This window comes from Manis javanica, chromosome 3 (assembly GCF_040802235.1).
Source record: "Manis javanica isolate MJ-LG chromosome 3, MJ_LKY, whole genome shotgun sequence".
NCBI classification, from domain to species: Eukaryota; Metazoa; Chordata; class Mammalia; order Pholidota; family Manidae; genus Manis; species Manis javanica.
Window position 1 is genome coordinate 76,851,658 of NC_133158.1, and position 19,474 is coordinate 76,871,131.

The 19,474-nt window shown below is 36.6% G+C and overlaps 1 protein-coding gene across 1 annotated transcript in view; it reads right to left on the bottom strand.

The window, feature by feature from the left end:
- Positions 1-1,044: 1,044 nt before the first annotated feature.
- The window catches only part of ZPLD1 (zona pellucida like domain containing 1), a 70,798-nt gene continuing 52,368 nt past the window's right edge, over positions 1,045-19,474 (bottom strand). The window contains exons 7-11 of the mRNA XM_017677738.3: positions 18,531-18,611; positions 10,950-11,121; positions 9,691-9,799; positions 4,294-4,323; positions 1,045-3,871 (exon numbers count right to left, since the gene is read on the bottom strand). Of these exons, the coding sequence (XP_017533227.1) occupies positions 3,699-3,871; positions 4,294-4,323; positions 9,691-9,799; positions 10,950-11,121; positions 18,531-18,611 (565 nt within the window). The 3' untranslated portion in view covers positions 1,045-3,698. The remainder of the gene's footprint in view (positions 3,872-4,293; positions 4,324-9,690; positions 9,800-10,949; positions 11,122-18,530; positions 18,612-19,474) is intronic.

The window sequence follows — 19,474 nt, forward strand, 5'->3', positions numbered from 1 at the left end:
ACACTAAATATTTCTGAATAATTTCAATTGTAGACTGTCAAATTTTATATTTTTATTTACTTATTCTCTGTCACTGGATTTATTAAGACATTTTGGTTTTTGAAATTGTGATACATATTGATGGCATGTTTACAAATTTTCCAGCCTTGAAATTGTTCATTCTGTGTCAACTTGACTGGAACATATATTGCCCAGACATTTGGTCAAACATTCTGGGTGCACCTAGAGCATGTTTCTGGATAAAACTAACATTTGAATAAATGAGCAAAGTGGATTACCTTACGTAATGTAGGTGGATCTCAATTAATCAGTTGAAAATCAGAATAGAACAAAGAGTCTCATCCTTCTGTGACTAAGAAGGAATTCCTAGTGCCTGCCTGCCTTTCAAGCTGGGATGCTGCCCTTGGAATGAACTGAAACAATGGCTCTTTTTTTGGGTTTTGCTTTCAGACTAGAAACACACTGTCAGCTCTCTTAGTTCCCAGGCCTCCGGACTCGGACAGGGCCACACCACTGGCTCTCCTGGCCCCCCGGCTCTGGACCTTGAGTCTTGTCAGCCTCCAGTATCGTGTAAGCCAATTCCTTAAACAAAACTCTTCATGTACCTACATCCTATTAGTTCTTTTTCTCTGGAGAACCCTGACTAAACCCTGATATTTGATTTTTTCCTACCCAAGAATGTTTTTTTCCAAATCACCAAATTGGATTGTTTTATATTAAATGTCTTCCCATTTATAAATAATTGAGGAACCTCATTCTCAGAAGCAATGATCACCTTGCTTTTCTCTCCTTATAAATATGGAATGAAAGCAAATATATGCTGGCCTAATAACCCCCACTGTCATGACAGAAGTTTCTCCAGCCTGTTATAATTCTCTCCTGCCAAGTGCTCTGGGAATCCCTCAAACTATGCCTCATGTATGTCCACAAACAAATGTTTCCCACAGACTCCTCCTGCTCGTTCTCACATCTAGAAATGTCCTGCCTCATGTTTTCCACAGCTGACAAAGCCCCTTCATGTCTGTGGTGCTCCCGAAGCTCGCTGATACTTGAGGACCCGGGGTAGTACTCACTTCTGCACGACTGGATTCTCCCTGAGTCACGAAAAGGATTTCTTTTCAGCTGTGCATCACATGCCAAAACAAGGGATGACAGCAGGACCCCGCACAAGCCGTTATGAGAGACTGCAGCTCTGGGAGAAGCTGAGCTCCTTGTTCTTTCCTGTTTTAACTTTCCCCTCAAAGTTTGAAAATGTATAGTCTTAGTTTTAGTCAGAGCTCAGACTCAAGTCAGAGGTACACTTCTTTACCTCCCGCTGACATCATGGATGTGTCTCCCAGCCCAGGGCTGTACCAGGAAGCACAGTGTGCAGAGGACGAGCTGCACCTAGCTTCCCCTGCCCTTCCCTGCTGCAGGAGGCAGCTGACTTTAAGTTCAGTTCTTCTTAATGCTGGGGAAAGTAGGACTAGAAGGTTGAAAGAAAAAAGGATAAATGACTTAAAAAAAAGTCACTATTTTAAGCATATTCTTTTACAATTATTTTATTAAACAATCATCTTGTACATTTCATCAGACCTTACCCCTGAAGTGCATAAAACAGTTTGAGGTATTAAAACTGAAGGACCATTTGCACATATTTTGTAAAGTTTTCACACTATGGTAACAAGAATATTCAGTATAACTAAATACTACATTTAACTGCAGGTTTATAAGAACAAATCTATACAAAACCTAGTTTGTCTCATTATAGCTTTGATTCTCCCATTCATGAGGAAAGGGTGGCGAAAAATAATAGGAGATTTAAGTTGCTTGCAAAATGGTATGTCCACAATTCAGTTTTATAAAATGGAGTGTGAAATTTAAAAGGTCAATACCTAGAAAAGGAGCCATCCCCAAAGCACAAAAATCCAGCTGACAGCCCAGTTTCAGTGATATCACGTGCTGTTCACAGGGTATAATCCTCAGATCAAAGGCAATTCACTTAAAGTATCTGAAATACATTTACCAGAATATTTCAATACTCTCCATGTACATACATATAAGATCACAAAAGTACCATGTTCCATGTTTTTTTTTTCTGTAAGATTTCTCCCTCTAAATTAGAAAATAAATTTGCTAACACAGATAAAGTTCAGAATGATCACTTCAAAGTCGTTTTGAAGTAAGACAGGGAAGGGAAAACTGGCTTTTTAAGTGTTAGATTTTTTTATATTGAATAAATTATCCAAAGACTTTCCAGATCCCATTCACTTTAACTGCATCTACATCTTGACAGAGAAAGTTGAGGCAATTATATAGCTAATTATCGTAATATAAACACTTTCTTTTGAATTATTCAGGCAAATTGGAGAAAAGGTGTTTTGTGATTTGATGATTGATTTAATTATTAACTTCAGCATATAGGCACTTCATCTGAAATAAATTTAGAATTGCATAGTGATCTGCATGTAGTATACTAAATTAAGTCCTGATTAATGGGTCATAAATGTTGAAGAGAAATTAGTTTCTACAGCAATTTTTACAGGTAACACATCACTTCTAACAGCTGCAAATGCTAGGTTTGGTGTTTGTCACTAAATTGTTTTCTTTGTGCAATTGTGTGGATAGACTGAACAAAGGGAACGTTCATTTTTTTTTTTGTAAGAACATAGGCTGCTTAAAACTTGGCTTTGTAAACTTTTTGCAGAACTTGTAAAGGACCAAATGCTTCTTGTGGTTTACTATTAGAGGACTATTCCCTTTATTCCATGGCAATCATGATACCTTCAGGAAGACATCTTAATAAGTAGGCCTCCTCCAGACTATTTGTTCTGCTAGCATCAGAAATTTGTAGGAAAAGGAATATTTTTTTCATGGGGACAATGTTCTGCAAAACATACATAATCTGTTTCTTCTTTGTTCTGGGGGAAAAAAATCCAGGTTGTTAAAATCCCCCATAGGAACACTATGCTTGTGTGTGGGGACCGTGGGGACAGTGTTCTCTGCCCACAGCTATGGCTGGTTTGCCATGTAATGGTTCTTGGACTGAGAACAATCTTTGCAGTTGCCTCACTGCTGGAAGCACAGATGCTACAGCAGCTGAGTTGTGTACCTAGGAGGAGAGTCAATATGTGCCAGTGTTCTCAGTCACTTCTATCTAAATGAAAAATTATCTAGAGTCACTTAGTATCCTTTGGACACAGGAGGTCATAGAATGAGGAATTAAATCTCAGGTGTCCAAACTGGCCAATCCAATTAAAACATATCCACAAAGTGGAATTATCTAGAATAAAATAAAAAGCAACTTTCATTTTAGTACCAAATATGCAAATGTCATTGCATTGGGTTTTAATGCTTAGGGGGAAAAAAATGAAACAAATTCAGTATTTCCTATGCCCCCTTTTTCTCTCTATAACCATCAAGAAAACAGTGAAATAAAATGAAATATGATCCTGTAAGTTCTAAGTCCTGAATATTGTTTATTGGTATAAAACCCATTACTGGTGCCTTCCAAACAAAGCTGACCACATACATAAGTGACAAAAACAAAATGATCAAAATTCTTTCCCTATTATCATGTTGACAAGCTACACTGTGAAATCTATCAATCTACAAGTAACAAAGGCTGGCAGGCAGTCAAATCAGATGGAACACTGACTTTAGTCACACATGGTATAGTCAGGAAAGCCTTCTTTACAGAGAGCAGGGACCTGATACAGTCAGTCAAAGACTGGATTTCTTATGCCATTCAACACCAGACTGGTGGGTGCCTTCCTGTGCAGAAGGGCCAGTGAGCCCAGAAGAGAAAAGCTCACAACGCCCAGAATGACCACTCCTGATATCAGTGCGCTGGTGACGGCGTTGAGCTGGAAAGAAGGTTCACTTGGAGAACCTGCAAGTGATAATACGTACAGTGGAAAGGCAGAAAGGTCCAATATCAGATTTATATCAGTTTATCCCAATTTATACCTGTAAAACATCTGTCATCACTATCTTTTAGAAAAACAGCATGATAGTGGATCATGCTACAATCTATTTGACTATAATTCAATCCAATAACCAGAGAAGTATATGGTTCAAAGGCCTGATATCCCTTGGGCAACCAAAAAAAAAAAATCACCTATAAAATGCAATAAAAATTGACCAACAGGTCACATACGAGTTCAGAAATCCTCGGTGAACTGTCATTTAAAATAAATATACCGAACTTGTAAAACCAGAGTCCATTATGTTTAGTTGATTGCAGTTTAGTAACTGATCACCAAAAAATACTTAAACTTTTTTTAGATCCTATTTTTATGTTTATTATCTTACCAAGTTGTGAGTTGTTGGTTGGAGTCTCATCTGGAATAGAAAAAAAAGAAAAAGGAAAGCAGTATTTTGTCTCCAAATATTTACCTGATTTCATTATAATTCTATAATTACTTTTTACCTACATGGCCCCTCACCTTTGCCCACTAGCTCCATGAGGAAGGCAATGATGGAAATTCTCCTAAACCATTCTACTTTCCCACTACCCTGGGCATACAAACACAATCACAAAATATACTGTGCTGTATTTTTCCTTGCCAACTTTTCTTCATCATTTTCTCTTTAGTCAGGTTAGAGGGGGCAGTAATTGTTAACAGCAATTACATATTTTATAGCCCTATAACCTGCCATTTGTTATTCTGTCACAGAGAAATATTCATTATTTAGTGACGCTCTATTTTAAGTGTTGCCAATTTGCGCATCATAATCTGCAAAAACATCATTTTAAGTTCCCAGAAGATAAATTCACACTTAATAACCAAATAAAGAGAAAACATGACTCCCAAGCTTTAGTTGGAGTTTTATTTGTATCTATTAAGTAAAAGATTGAAGTTGGTTTTTTTTTTCACTTTTCCTTAGCAAACATAACACTAGATGCAATGAGCACATTCACTTGGTTTCTCAATTTTTGTTATCCATTTTGCAGCCATATAGCAATTAACCCTTGAGCTTATAAAGTGAGTGTGTTATTTCATATTTGTGTTTAAATATATGGATGTGGACGTGTCTATGAGTATTTGTGTTTTGAAGCATAACATGTATGCAGTTGACTGATTTTGAAGTATAAATATTATTACAATTAATATGCATATAATGCTATGCAGTTTACCAACTGCTGTTTCATATATTGTCACATTTAATCTTCCTAATAGGCATACGGTTTAGATATAATTACCACCCCCATTTTACAGATGAGGAAACTTCCATCTGTCACAGCCTCCATGATAAAGTCAACATAGGCTTAAATAAAAGCTCAATCTCTAACCCTTTTTCTAAAATAATATAAACTAGCCAAGTATGGAAAATATTTTTATAGAGATTAATATCTCAAAGTACAAAACTCCAGGATTAGTATTTGAAACAATTGATAGGAGAACCTGGTATGATATTTGTAAACCATCTGATGGCATTTCTTTTCAGACATATGAGTCTTGGCAGAAGTGATGGCTCTGCTGTTTGATCCTGAAGTTCAATGCCCAAAACTAATAGAGCACTCATTCACAGGATCCTGTAGAATGGGGCAGAGCGCTGTTACAAGACAAAAAGAGAAACAGCACAACTTTTTGTTCTAGGACACCCTTAGGAAACTCCTGACCTCTGACCAACAGTATTCAATAAAAACACTTCCTTCTCATGGACTGTGATCAGTTCATCCAAAAGATGTGCTTTGCTCTTTTCGAAGACTAACTGCCTCACTGGAACATGGAGGAGAATAAATAATGCTCTGAAATTCCTTTTTAAAGGTCATTCTTTAGAAATCACACTACTTTGCTTTATTTTTATTTATTTTTTATTGCCATTGAGCATTAAGAGTTTATATGGAGAATAAAAGCCAGTGAAAGAGTACATGCCTGAGAGTTGGGATGCCGGCAGACCCAGAGCGGTTTGCCACACTTGCTTGCTTTAAAAAACACTGCTATTAAAGAACAGAAAGCTCCTTCCTCCATGTGCTTTTCAAGTCAGGCGAAAATGATGTGACTGGATGCCCCCACTGTTTTTTGTATCCTGTTTTTTGAGGTTAATAAAAGAAGTAGAAATATTCCCTCTTCTCCCACATTACCAACACTTTTATAAGAACATTATCCCAAGTGTCACTCACAAGGACGTGGCTGAGGACAAAAATCTCCATGTGGGGGCAAAATGCCACATGAGCTCCAGGACTCTGAGAAACTGAAAGCCTCTCCTACCTTTGGCTGATGGCTGAAACCCAAGCAGGTAATATTTGATTGTTTGGAATTGTGTTTATTAGTGGATAAAGGTAAAGATAATCACTTTTTATCTGGGTGCTGTTTGTGGTATCCTGCACTTTTCATATCATTGCAATAATCATCATCATAATAAAAGCCAAAGCAGTGGCTAGCCCAGAAAGAGGAGATAGACACTTTCTAGGAGATTTTTGTCATCATACACTTCTACTTTCTCTCACACTCACTTGGTCTTAACATATACATCTATGCTAAAAGAAATCTTCTAGTATTAGAACAGATTGAAACACTAAGCTCAGTGGGCTTTTCAAGAAACATTCAGCTAGCTGAGGACCCATCTGAGGAAAGTGATAGCAGTAATACCACAGCTGTTTGAAACCCAGAAGTGGCAGATAAATTCTCATTCTCTGCTTCTCTCTCACATAAGTAGTAGAAATAGATGGAAGGAATGAACATCAGTGAAAAGATTTATGCAGAATGAATACTTTTCCTTTCTTAGCACAGGCAAAATATTTGTTTTAAATCTTCAGTTACTTGTGTGATGAAATGGACCACATATTTCAAGTTCAGAACCTCCAAACTTTGTAACTTTCCACTGAGTTATGTTCGTTAATAGTCTATCTACCTTTGAATGCTAAGATCCCTGAGGGCACAGATGGTCCTGTTCTCTCTGTATTTTCAGTTCCTAGCAGAGGGCCTGTCACATGGAAAGCTAAAAAACTATGCTCAAATGATTTAGTAACTACCCATAAAACTCAATGAAACTATTCCAACAAGAGTTTACCTTGGACTTCTCCATCAGAATTTCTGTACAAAAACAATTAGATGTTATTGTTTTCCAGTGATTATAATTTTGAATTATTCAGAAATTTACCCCATTTTCCTACCAGTTTTAGTATTTGGGAGCCTAATGTAAGAACACTTCATATTGAGGATTTTGAATTTTGAGAATGTGAATATTTTCCTAAATCAACTAACAAAAGGATTAATGATGTTGGGTAAATACAACCAGAATGTATTTTATTTCATTCAAAACAAGACAGAAGTTCTAGGCTGTACCAACTTATTAAACTTGACCTAAGGCAGACGCCTAGGGGAAAAGAGTGGTTCAATGAATAAACAGAGCAAAAATTCTAAATATCAGAGAGCTTTGAAGAGAGCAAATCAAGCCTGAAGTTAGATTTGTCTATATAAAATCAGCCAAGGACCTGGTGAGATAAATTGGAGCTGACCTAAGGTAAAAATTAAGTGAAACTAAGTAGAGAAGGTAAGCCCTCGTAATAAAGCTGGATTAAGTTTACACAGGATTTGTGTGTGGATGGAATATGGCTTGATTTCTGAAGTCTGTGTCTATGTGGAATTTAAAATAAATTTTTGCATGGATATTATAGTATCATATTGTAAATATTATTATTTATGGCCCTCTATGCAGTGAGGCCACCATGATCACTGAAAAATGAGGACCATCCTCTAGCTATTTGTCAAAATTATAAAGCATAAGTAAACAGAGAGAGGAACAGAAGGCATCTGGAAAGTTTGGACATGATCCTTTGGGGACTTTGCTGGTAGACAGAACGAGGTGACTAAGAGACAACCCTAGTGTGCTGGGAGTAAAAAGGTTGAAATCGGAAATGAAGAAATCCAGCTATGACATCAGTGACATTGTGATCAAGGCATTAGCTCCTTGAGGTTCAGCATAGATATTCTGGGTGACAAGATATGGTTTGGATGAAACCTGCAAACTGGGGTAGCTGGTTAGATTTGGTAGAGTTAGAACATTCCACTTGGTAATCTTTACTAGGATTTGAGGAGGGGTTCTTAGTAATTTTGGTCTTTTAAAAAATTATCTTACACTAACAAATTATATAAAATGTGTAATATTTGCATTTGATTTGGCCTAGGTAAGAAGGAAGCAAGGATGTTAGTAAGAAAGAAAAGCCATCTACTCAACATGGCCAGAGAGATGTTACTTTCAAGGTTCTTTTTTTATAGCAAACTGACTCCAGATAGGTTCCACAAAAATAAAAATATTTTTTACTATGCCTACCCAAAAGCACTCCTAATTATTGGCAATAAGAACTAAGTTTCCATGCAGTGTAATTCTATGAGCTATTTCTAACAGCTCAATAGAGGTAAAAATTGGGCCTTTCACAAACCACAAACCAGTCATTTACAAACCATTCAAAACACATGCCAAACCTCGGGGCTAAGTTTGAAATTTCATATTTAATACATTTCTGCATTATTTAAAAGGCCTGTTCGTTTGTTTTTAAATAGGGGTGTGTCTACACAGAGAGGTGTGAATAATTGAACCAACTGTCTCGATTTTTCAGGCTAAAACCATTTTTTGCTTGGTTACCTATTTCAGGCACAACTTTCTCTTCACTGTGGAATGGGAGGGATGGGAGAAAAGGTAAAGATAATCTGATTGAAACATAATAATAGCCTTATAGCTAATATAAAGTAGAGAGAAAATATAACAATATAATCTAACCAGAATTCTGCTTTTTTTAAGACAAATTTTAGAACTATAGAGTCAGAAAGAATCTTAAAGTTTACTTATTCAAATGCCTCATTTCAAAAACGAAGAAATATTTACCCAGCCAAGTGAAGTGAAATCCCAAGTCACATAGCTTGTTTGGATAAAAAATGGAACAAGAATCAGTTTTTCTGACTTCACCTTGTGTTATTTATACTGCATGTCTGTTGCATCCACCCGGTTCTGGATGTCTCTGAGTTCATGCTGACACAAAGCAGTGTCACTCTGGAGAGTGTGCATGTATGTACATGGAAGCCCAGATACTTGTACACATGGATATATGTGTATAACTGGTCATGTCTATTAAATCCATGGCCTGAGTGAGCACACCAGATGGGTTAGGTAATAATCAGTATCCTGGGAGGAAATGAATGCTACTTAAAGTGGGCAATTGAAGGAGAGTTTAATAGGACTGTTTATAAAGATACAGAGAATTCACAAGAGGAAATCAAGTCACCTGGGCAATGGGCTAAGGGGAGGGTCTCCAGAACACCAAAGGAGTAGATCTGTGGAAGAGCTGTCTGGCAGGAGCTGTGTGGACTGCACTCCCAACCTCCAACAGCATCGCCAATTGGCCAAGCCTGATGGAAAACTAGATGGCAAGGCAGCTGGGACTATGGTTCACATCCACCAGTCTTCAGGGGCAGAAAGCAGGGCAGGGATGGGGACGCTGAAACCTGTCCAGCGTGGTCTACCTGTGTGTGTGTGTGCATGTGTGTGTGTGTAAAAGGGAAATGGGGTAAAGACAACATTGCCTTTTGTGTGAAAGTTGACTACGCAGGAAATTACTGTGAAACTAAAGTAGCTTAGTTCTTTATCTTGTCTCACAGTTAATTAGTGCTATTTAGCAATCCCTTTGAGCTCTCCTTAGAAGTCAAGTAACAAGCCATGTTGGCCCCATCTATTACTACACACAAAAAGGAAAAGCACTCCTACCACTCCGAGTAATGATGGGACCAGCAGAGAGGATGGCATTTCCAGAAGTGCTCTGGGGGCTCCAAGTGGTCCTCCTCCCCACGTCTCTCCTTTCTCTGTGGCTGCAAATCTGAGGTGTTAATGAAAACAAATGAAATTCCACACTGGCACAAAATTGTTTCTTTATGGCCATTTGGAAAACAGATTCTTTTGGAAGAGGCACCACATGTTTAATTTTATTCATTTACTTATGTGCATTTATTTAATTACTTCACATATAACTGCTACAGTGTTTCTTATCCTATCTTTGGTCACATTTCTTATTTTCTCCCGTTATAATTGTGCACTGCTTCATTAATTTACATAGCTCAATGGCGTTCCTGAAAAAGAGCTGTGTTTATCAAACTTTTCTACTTTTATTTCTCTCAAGCCTGTAATAAATGCTTCCATGAAATGTTGGTCAGCGCAGAGACAGGTAATGTGGACTTTCTATTCAACTCCATCTGATACAGCTAGTTAGAACTAAAATAATCAATGATGATTAAGAAATACATGTATTCAAGCATAAATAAAAACCTATTAAAGCTGTTTCAAATTTTAAAAATGTGCCTGCATTTTTCTCAGGTTAATATTGATGTGACCCTAGAGGGCCTGTCAAAAATAGAATTTTTTTATTCACTAGTAAATGGATCTATATTTTAATAATGTCTGTATGCAGTACAGATGCATGCCTTTTATAGCCTTTAGCTTTTAATCCAAGGGATTCTAGACCATAAGATCCAATCTACTTTTTGAGTGCTAACCCTGACGCCTTCCCAGGGTTTCCCATAATCCTCTACTCTGCTCTATTGTCTTACTGAGAGAAGGAAATGGTGGTCATCCTTTGACCATCCTTTGGCACAGAGCGTATCTCATACTTCATTGTTGTCCCTTCAGGGTTCATCCACATTCACACTCAGGTTTCATGTCTTCCACCGAACCTCCTAACCTTTCCTGTTCTCTCTCAGAAGGATGAACAGTGCCTCTAATTACAACCCAAATGTCTGCCTGAGTATATCATGCTCCTGAAGGCTAAGCTACTTGACTTTATAATTCATGCATGCATCTTTATCCCCACTGTAACACTTGGCACAAAGATCTTTACTGGGTGAACGAATAAATCCTACTTCAAACTGTTTGACCTGATGCATATCCACTATATAGAAATTAGTTCCAAACATGTGAAAATCTTTCAGCTTAGATCAACCTGACAATTTAGAACAAGGTGGCTGAAAACATACGGGCATAAAGAAGGGGCAGTCATCAGCTCGGCAAAGCTTGGTAACGCAGTGCAGGAAGACGGTGGACATTTTCTGATTCTTGTGTTTCACAAACCGGAACACTTCAAAGGAAAATCGGCCCTGCTGGCTTCTGCCATTCTCTATGACAGTGGTCTGAGGATCTTTGTCACAGCTGCATTTTAGGGAATGTGAAAACAGGGTGTTACTGGAAAGTACCAGCCCAGTGGGATGTGTAAATTAATTTCTGCAGTATTAAGGATACCCCATTACATTAAGAGCTGACAAAATCATGCCATGTTACAGATATTTAATAAGAGCATAAGCTAACACACCAAATGTGACAGAGAGACCTAGACCATAAAATTTAAACAGATCATTTATATTACTGTCAAATTTTAGAGAGATTATACTTTCAGATGGTTCAAAAATCCAAACACTGTAAAATATATAAAGTGAAAAGTGTCCCTCCCATCTCTGCCTTTGTCCAGACCATTCTACATCCACATTCAAATTTGCCAGAGGTGAACTTTGCTTGTATCTTCTCAGGGTATATGCAAATAGAAGCAGAAGCAATATATTCTTATTTTTCCTTCCTTCTTAAACAAATGATAGCACACTCTCTATAGCTTTTCAAAATTGAGCAATTTATCTTAGAGATCTTTCCATCTGAATATTTAGTGAGCCTCCTCATTCTTTTTCCAAAGCTGTATAGTATTCCATTATACACATGTGCCAGTTTAATTAGTTCCCTATTTATGTTCATTTCCATTGTTTTGAATCTTTTGTTTTTTTCAAAGTATTAATGAATAGCCTTATAGTACAGCATTTTTAATGTGTGCAATATATCCATAGGATCATCCAACAGATTTTGCCACATTGCCCTCTATAAGTATTGATGCAGTTTATTTTTCCTCAGTAATATATGAAAAATATCCTTATTTGCCCCAGACCTACATCAACTAAGTATATAGGAAAAATTTTGGATTGTTTTCCATTGGATAGGAAAAATAAACTATTGCCATACAACTTTCATATGCATTTTTCTTAGTGGAAATGAATATGTGCATCTTTTCAGATATAAGAGCCATTTGATTCTTTATCTGAAAATCGTTTATGCCCTTTGCCTAAATTTCTGCCTTGTTGTTGATATTTTTTTCTGGTTCCTGCAAGTTCTTTATATGTTAGGAGGAGCAGTTCCTTGCTTGTTACATAAGTTGCAAAGTATTTTACTTTGTTGTTTAGCTTTAGACATAATTATGTGTGTGTGTGTGTGTGTGTGTGTGTGTGTGTGTGTGTGTGTGTGTGTGTGTGTATACACCTGGAGGTTTTATTTGTATGTTAAGCTTTTGGTATTTTATGGCTTCTAGTATTTCGATGGAAGACAGATTTTCCTGCTATAACCTTTTAAAAATGCTTCTTATGTTAATACATTTTCTTTTACCACTTTTAAAGCTGTAGTCTTTCCACTTAAATTAATAATCTATTTACAGCTTATCATGATGTATTGAGTGAAGTACAGATCCATTGCTATATTTTCTTATAGTTATTCATTATCCAATATTATTTTTAAAAACCTCTGTTTATCCTACTATTTTGTGATATCACAATCTGTCATATTGTAAATTTCCCTGTTTTGTATCTGTTTCTCAATTTACTATTCTAAATTTTTGTCTATGTGTCTAGTCTTCCATACTATCACATCCATTTAATAATTTTAGAGATTGTATTAACTATAATATCTGGTAGACCATATCTTTCTCATTTCCGTGTTTTTTGTTCTTTATGGATTTGTCATTTATCCCTTTATTTTTGATTAGATTAGTATCTGATTCTACTTGGGTTTTTTTGCAAATAACTTTTTCTTTATTTACTATGAAATGTTGGTTCATACTTCCATTTCTGATCCATGTGTTAAGTGTTTTAAGCTTCCAAGTAGTGGTGAATTTCCATTTTTGATATTGTTATGTATTTATTGCCAGCTATTAGTATATAGCTCATTGATTATATCATTCAGATCTTCTATATCTTTAATTGTTGACCACCAGAACTAAGTTTCTTAGAAGAGTGGAATTAAGGTTTCCCATTTTTATTATGCTTCTGACTATGTCTTTTTATAGTTCCCCTAGTTTCCACTTTATGGAAGCTTCAGTTTCATCCAAGACATCCTTTCACTACATTGCTGTGTCTTCTTTTATTTTAGGATAGTATTCCTGGGTTACACTTTAATATATATGCTCTAATCTATTATTGTGGTTTCTTTTAGGGGATTCTAATTATGCATATTATGCATGTACTGGATTCCCCTGGCCTAATGGCCTTTTATTTCTCCCTCTCTTACTCTAATCCTTTTTGTATTCCCTTTCCATTTGTCTTTTTTTATATATATCTCCTATTTTTATCTTCTCTGTCCCATACTGTGCTTTCTGCTGTATCTATTTTTCCATGGACACCTAATTATGTCTTCCTTCTGTTCTACACAAATGTCTCTGTGAAACAGTTCTTTTTTCTGTTCCATCTTAAATTCTTCCAGCTCCCTTTTCACATTCTCATAGCCTTGCCTTTTTACTATCCTATTCTTTCTTACCTGAGTTCTTAGAATTCCATCGTCAAAACTATGATTACTTTTTGGGGCAAAACTTCACTTAGCCATTAGGATGTTGTTCCTAATACAATCTTGTTCTTTCAAAAGTATTTTATAAATGGAATCATGCAGTACATAACCTTTTGGGATTAGATTTTCTTTCTCAGCATAATTATCTGGAGACACATCCAAATAGTTGTATCAAAAATCAATTCCTCTTTATTGATGAGTGGTATGTCACGGTATGGACGTACTTACCCACTGAAGAATATCAGGGGGTTCTTTTTTCAGTATTTGGTTATTACAAATAAAGATGTTATAAATATTTGTATACATGTTTTCTTGTATGAACCTCTAAGAAAATATCCACAAAGACAATTGCTATATTGTATGGTAGTTGCATATTTAGCTTTTCTTCTTTGATACTGTATTTTTAAGTTCTAAATTTTTCATTTGTTTCTCCTTTATGTCTTCAGTTTCTTTTCAGAGACTTTCTCTTTATTGTGAGGCTTCCTGCTTCTCCAGTTGTAATAAGCACGTTTATAGTTGCTTGTTTAAACGTTTTGATGATGGCCACTTTAAAATCTTTTTTAGATAATTCTAAAGTCTCTGTGACATCTATTTATACCCTTTTTATCATCCAGCTTGAGGTCTTCTGATTTTTGCGACAAACGATTCTTTCCTGAACCTGAGGCATTTGGAGCATTATGTCCGGCACTCTGGATCTTACATGCACCTTGCATTTTGGCTGACTTCCCCTGACAAGACCATCCTGGGAAGGAGGCATACTGCAACATCTCTGCCAGGTGGGAGTGGAAGCTTATTCTCTCCTGGCCTTTCTTGACACTCCAGGATGAAAGGTCTTGCTAATGCTGGGAAGGGAGGGAGTTTCTGCTCCCCACTAGCACTCCACTGATACCTCCCTGACTGGGTGGGGTTGGAGTGGCCTCACCAACACCACAAGGACTGTGGCCTTGTTACAGTGGGGTAGTTAGTAGTAAATGTCCTAACTCTCCACTGGGACTCCTCTGACATCAATCCAGTGGGGCATGAAAGGTATTCTGTTATTATCAAGTGGGTGTGGTCTTCTCTGAAATCACTCCAGTGAGAAGACTGGGCTACCTTGTTACAACCAGGCAAGGGTGGTCGGCTTTCCACTCAGCCTTTGCTGGCATGGGTGGGTATGAAGCCACAGTTTATTTTGTTAGGCTAAAGTACTAAAGTTATTGTGTACAAATTTTCTGTCCTACTAGGCTGCTCTGCTCCTAGTCTTTTTGCTTAAGAGGGCAGCCTTTATCATTCTTCCTTCCTTCCTTCCTTCCTTCCTTCCTTCCTTTCCTTCCCTCCTTTATTCATTCTTTCATATCTGTGCCCATTGACATTTCTGGGCTACTGATTTCCTCAGCTCCAAGTCTGGGATACAGAAGGCAAAAGGAAAACCCAGGGAACTCACCACTGTATCATTCCTTGAGTCTCAAGGTCCCTAGCTGGTCTAACTCTCCATCTTTTTGATATTCTTGTGTTGTTTGTATATAACATTCAGGAATTTTGTTATACTTAGGAGGAACAAGGGAAAATGCACCTACTCCCTCTTCCCAAAAACCAGAAGTGGTTTCATATTATTTACATTTATTACAAAGAGGGCTATTTACTGTCCTTTTTTATTGCTTGCTCACTTCCCTTCTCTTTCCTCCCCTTTCCTTTGTCTCTTTCCCTTCCCTCATCTCTTCTCTTCACCCTCTTGTCTTCTTGCCTCGCCTTATACTTTCTCTCCTTCTTTTGTTTTTCATTTTCTCTTGTTTCAGCTATTCTTTCTTTTTTACCTTTTGACCCCCTTCACTCATTTCTCCCACTCCCCATGCCCCAGCTGTGGCAAACAATAATCTGTGAACTTTGAACTTGGTTTTTTGTTTTAGTTTTAGATTCCACTTATACGGGAGATCATGTGGTATTTGTCTTTCTCTGTCTGACCTATTTCACTTAACACAATGCCCTTGAGGTTCATCAATGTTGTTACAAATGGCAAGAGCTCATTCTATTTTATGGCTAAATAATATCCCATTGTATAGATTCATACCAATGGTCTTTATTCATCAACAGATGCTTAGATTGCTTCTATAGCTTAGCTATTATAAATAATGGTGCAATGAACATAGGAGCTTATCAAATTAGTGTTTTGGTTTACTTCAGATAAATACCCAGAATTGAAACTGCTAGATCATATGGTAGTTCTATTTTTAATTTTTTGAGGCATCTCCATACTGTTTTCCATAATGTCGGCACCAATTTACAGTCCCACTAAGAGTGCACGAGTGTTCCCTTTCCTCTACGTCCCCACCAACACTTGTTATTTCTTTTTGATTATAGCCTTTCTAACAAGTGTAAGGTGATATCTCATTACAGTTTTGATTTGCATTTCCCTGATGACTAATGATGTTAAGCATTTTATCATGTATCTGCTGGCCATCTGTATGTCATTGGAAAATGTCTATTCAGATCTTCTACCCACTTGTAAATCAAATTGTTCATGTTTTTGCTGTTGAATTTTTTGAGTTCTTTATATATTCTAGATATTAGCTACTTATCAGGTACAATTTGCTAATATTTTCTCCTATTAAGTTGATCTTCCCATTTTATTGGTGGTTTCCTTTGCTGTGCAGAAGCTTTTTATTTTAAGGTGTCCCATTTGTTTATTTTTGCTTTTGTTGCTTTATGATTACTTTTTAGTCTTTTTAATGTTGAAATATTTAACTGGACATCTTATTTTTCCACGATAACATTTTTCCAGTGAGTTAAAGTCATGTTTAGAGTTTTTTTTTCAGCTCTTTTCCACATTTTTCTTGTAGCATATTAGAATACTACAAGAAATGCCCTGATTTGCTTACGATACATATTTGAAAGAATCAGCTTTCTCTAGACATGTTATTTTCAGAGGACTTCTAGATCAATATGAAATGATAATGACCTTTCTCAAGGGTTTCCTCAACTCAAGGGCTCCCTCCTCCGCTTTCAATAATAAACAAGTTCTCACTGAATATTGTATAATTGTGTGGCTGAGTTTTCTCTGCCTCTCTGAACTTAAAGATATTTATGAGGGTACCACCATCATAAGCCTATTGCACCGAGGGTAGAGCCCTTGCCTTCCCAGGTGAATCCTTCACCTTTAGGGTGTACTTTTGCTGGAACTTTGTGAGAGCTGCCACTTATGCAGCTCTGGACATTCTCTCCCCCTTCAGTCTCCGTATTCCCCAGCCCTCATGGCTTGCTGGGTCTCAGCCCTGCTCCTAGCAACTACACCCAGTGTGGTGCCCTCTCTATCTAGCTGTGCTTTCTGCTGGCTGCATCTGGGATCTGCCACCACTGGGACCCCTCAGCACTGCTTTTTCCCTGCTGCTCCTCCACCTCTCTCCACACTGCTTTCTGATCTTACATGCTTTCACCAACACTAATACATATTTTGGAACTTCTAGGTTTTCCTTTCCTCTTACTGTCACTGAAACTGATATCTGGAAGACTACTTTAAGTTACCCATTTAACTCTCAGTTTCTATGTAAAAAAAAATAGAAAGATTCAGAACAAGCTATCATCATACTAGAAGTTTGATGATCATATTCCAAATTATCAATATGAATTATTATTACAGAAACCTTGGAAAATAAGAAAAATGTCAAAATAAAATAATCCACAATCCTACCATGCATAAACAGCCACTGTGAACCTTCTGATGTATTTCCTTACAGTCTTTTCTATAATATATTAAATGAGGACCATTGTACTTACAATTGTATATGTATACATTGATTCCTTCACTTCATATTTCAATGCATTTAAATTTTAGAGAACCACATAGTTCTATGGATAGAAGTACCAAGATGATAGAAAGATAGAAGATAAAATAGAGCCAACCTTCCTTCTTTCTGTTTTATAAGTAACTCTATGTGATTGTAGTCTCTGTGTGAGCTCTCAGTTTGCTGGTGCTCCAGATTCATCTAGCCATTTCCTTATTGTTAAACATCCAGTTTGCTCCCATATTTTACTATATTAAATATCAATGATAGATCAGAAAAATATGAAGTTTTTAGAACATTCTTTCAAATTTGTAGGTGTAGAATTAAAGATTATGAAATCTTTAAGGGTTTTGATACATACTGACTTGTTTTCCCAAAAGTGTTGCCCAAATTAACACTTCCAGCAAAAGGATATGAGTGCCAATTTGAGAATGCCCTCTGAACATCATCTTAACCTTGATTAGCCAGTAAAACATATTCTTTTGGTTTCCCATCATATTTTTCCCATCATGTATCAATAAGTGGCAGGGATCTGAGCCAACTGCATTTTATAAGCATGATTAGAAGTCATTGCTTGACTCGCAAGTCTGTTCTACTGTCAGATAAAAATGCTGAAAGGAAACTTGGATGATTGAATTTTTTTTATGATCAATGTCCCCTTTCCTCAAATGTAGATTACATTCAGTCTGTCACTGTCCATTGGGGAATGAAGTTGAAGTTATTGGCGCTGATAAAAAAGGAGTGGTTGGCTATATTATGCTTTCATATTAAATACTGATAAATGAAGAAAAGCATTTTGGGGTCTGAATTATCTAGACCATTACTTTAATTTTACTCTTCTTTTGACAAATGATGAGACAGTCTAGCTGTGGATAAATAGTACCCTCACCATTGCCTTTCTCTTATTGCCAATAATATCCTAACTCTGCTTTTCCTAAGACAGTGAAATATTCCCATATGTCCTAAACATGAATAAAACATCTTTGATGGCCCTAATTTACTTGCAATTCTCATTCGACAATAGCCTTATCAGCATTTCATGTTACCGTTCTAGACTTTTATACTTCTAGTTTTATAAGGACTAAAAGTTCAAAATGTAAAACTTTAAACTTAAAAGTTTTAAAAGTACCCTATAATTTATCTGACTTAGATTTTCCATTTCAATTATCTACAATTGGATCCTTGTTATTACTATATAATTTGGACACCTACCTAAGGAAGAGATCATATCGAATATCATCATTTGGGTTCCCTGATGGGGTGGTGTAGCAATAATCCATTAAGACATTCCATCTGCAGAAAGAGGTAAGTATAATTTAGAGTCAGAATCCCCTTTTGGGTATGAGTTACTAATCCAAAGGAAGTAAATATTGAATATAGGTATTTTTTTAGTTATTTGCAGAGGCTTCTTATCTATTAAAATTCTAAACATATGGTATTTAAAAACCTGCAACAAATTGCCATCCTACATTCAATAGGGTTAAGGCTAATACCACATACACACACACACACACACACAAAAAAAAAAAATTGTGTACAAAGAAACACAATGGTCAAAGTCTGAAGAAACAAAACCTGAACATGAACCACATAGATACTTCTATGTTCACTGGTAACAATAGCTCTTTGTTTCCAGAATCTACTGTCTATAACAGGTGACAGAGGCTACTATAATACCATATCCAGCAAAGGAGTTTGGTGCAAAAATTATACACTCTAAATTACCCCAGAATCATTGCAGGTGAGAGTAGGAGCCTATGGTGGACACTGTGGGTAGAAGAAAGCCAGGAGGCAAATACCCCTTCCTCCACAAGGCCAGACTGTGCCTAGGTTTATACATTATTTCATTCCAACTCTGGTGTTTTAATACTGCTATTCCATGGAAAGTAAATGCTCTAAAGTTAAAAAAAATCCTGCAGTTGATAGTACAGTTTTAAAGAAACTGTATATCTAAGAATAGTAATACCAAGAAGAAAAAAGGGAGGTAAATTAAAACCAAATTTCTAGAGTATACCAATCTCTTCAGGATGAAAAGTTTAAATAATAATACATGAAAATCACAAAATAAAACACTTACACATAATACTTTTATCACAGGGCATTACTGGATCTTCAGCTTTTGAACTCCCTTAAGATTTTGATCATTCTGTATTTTC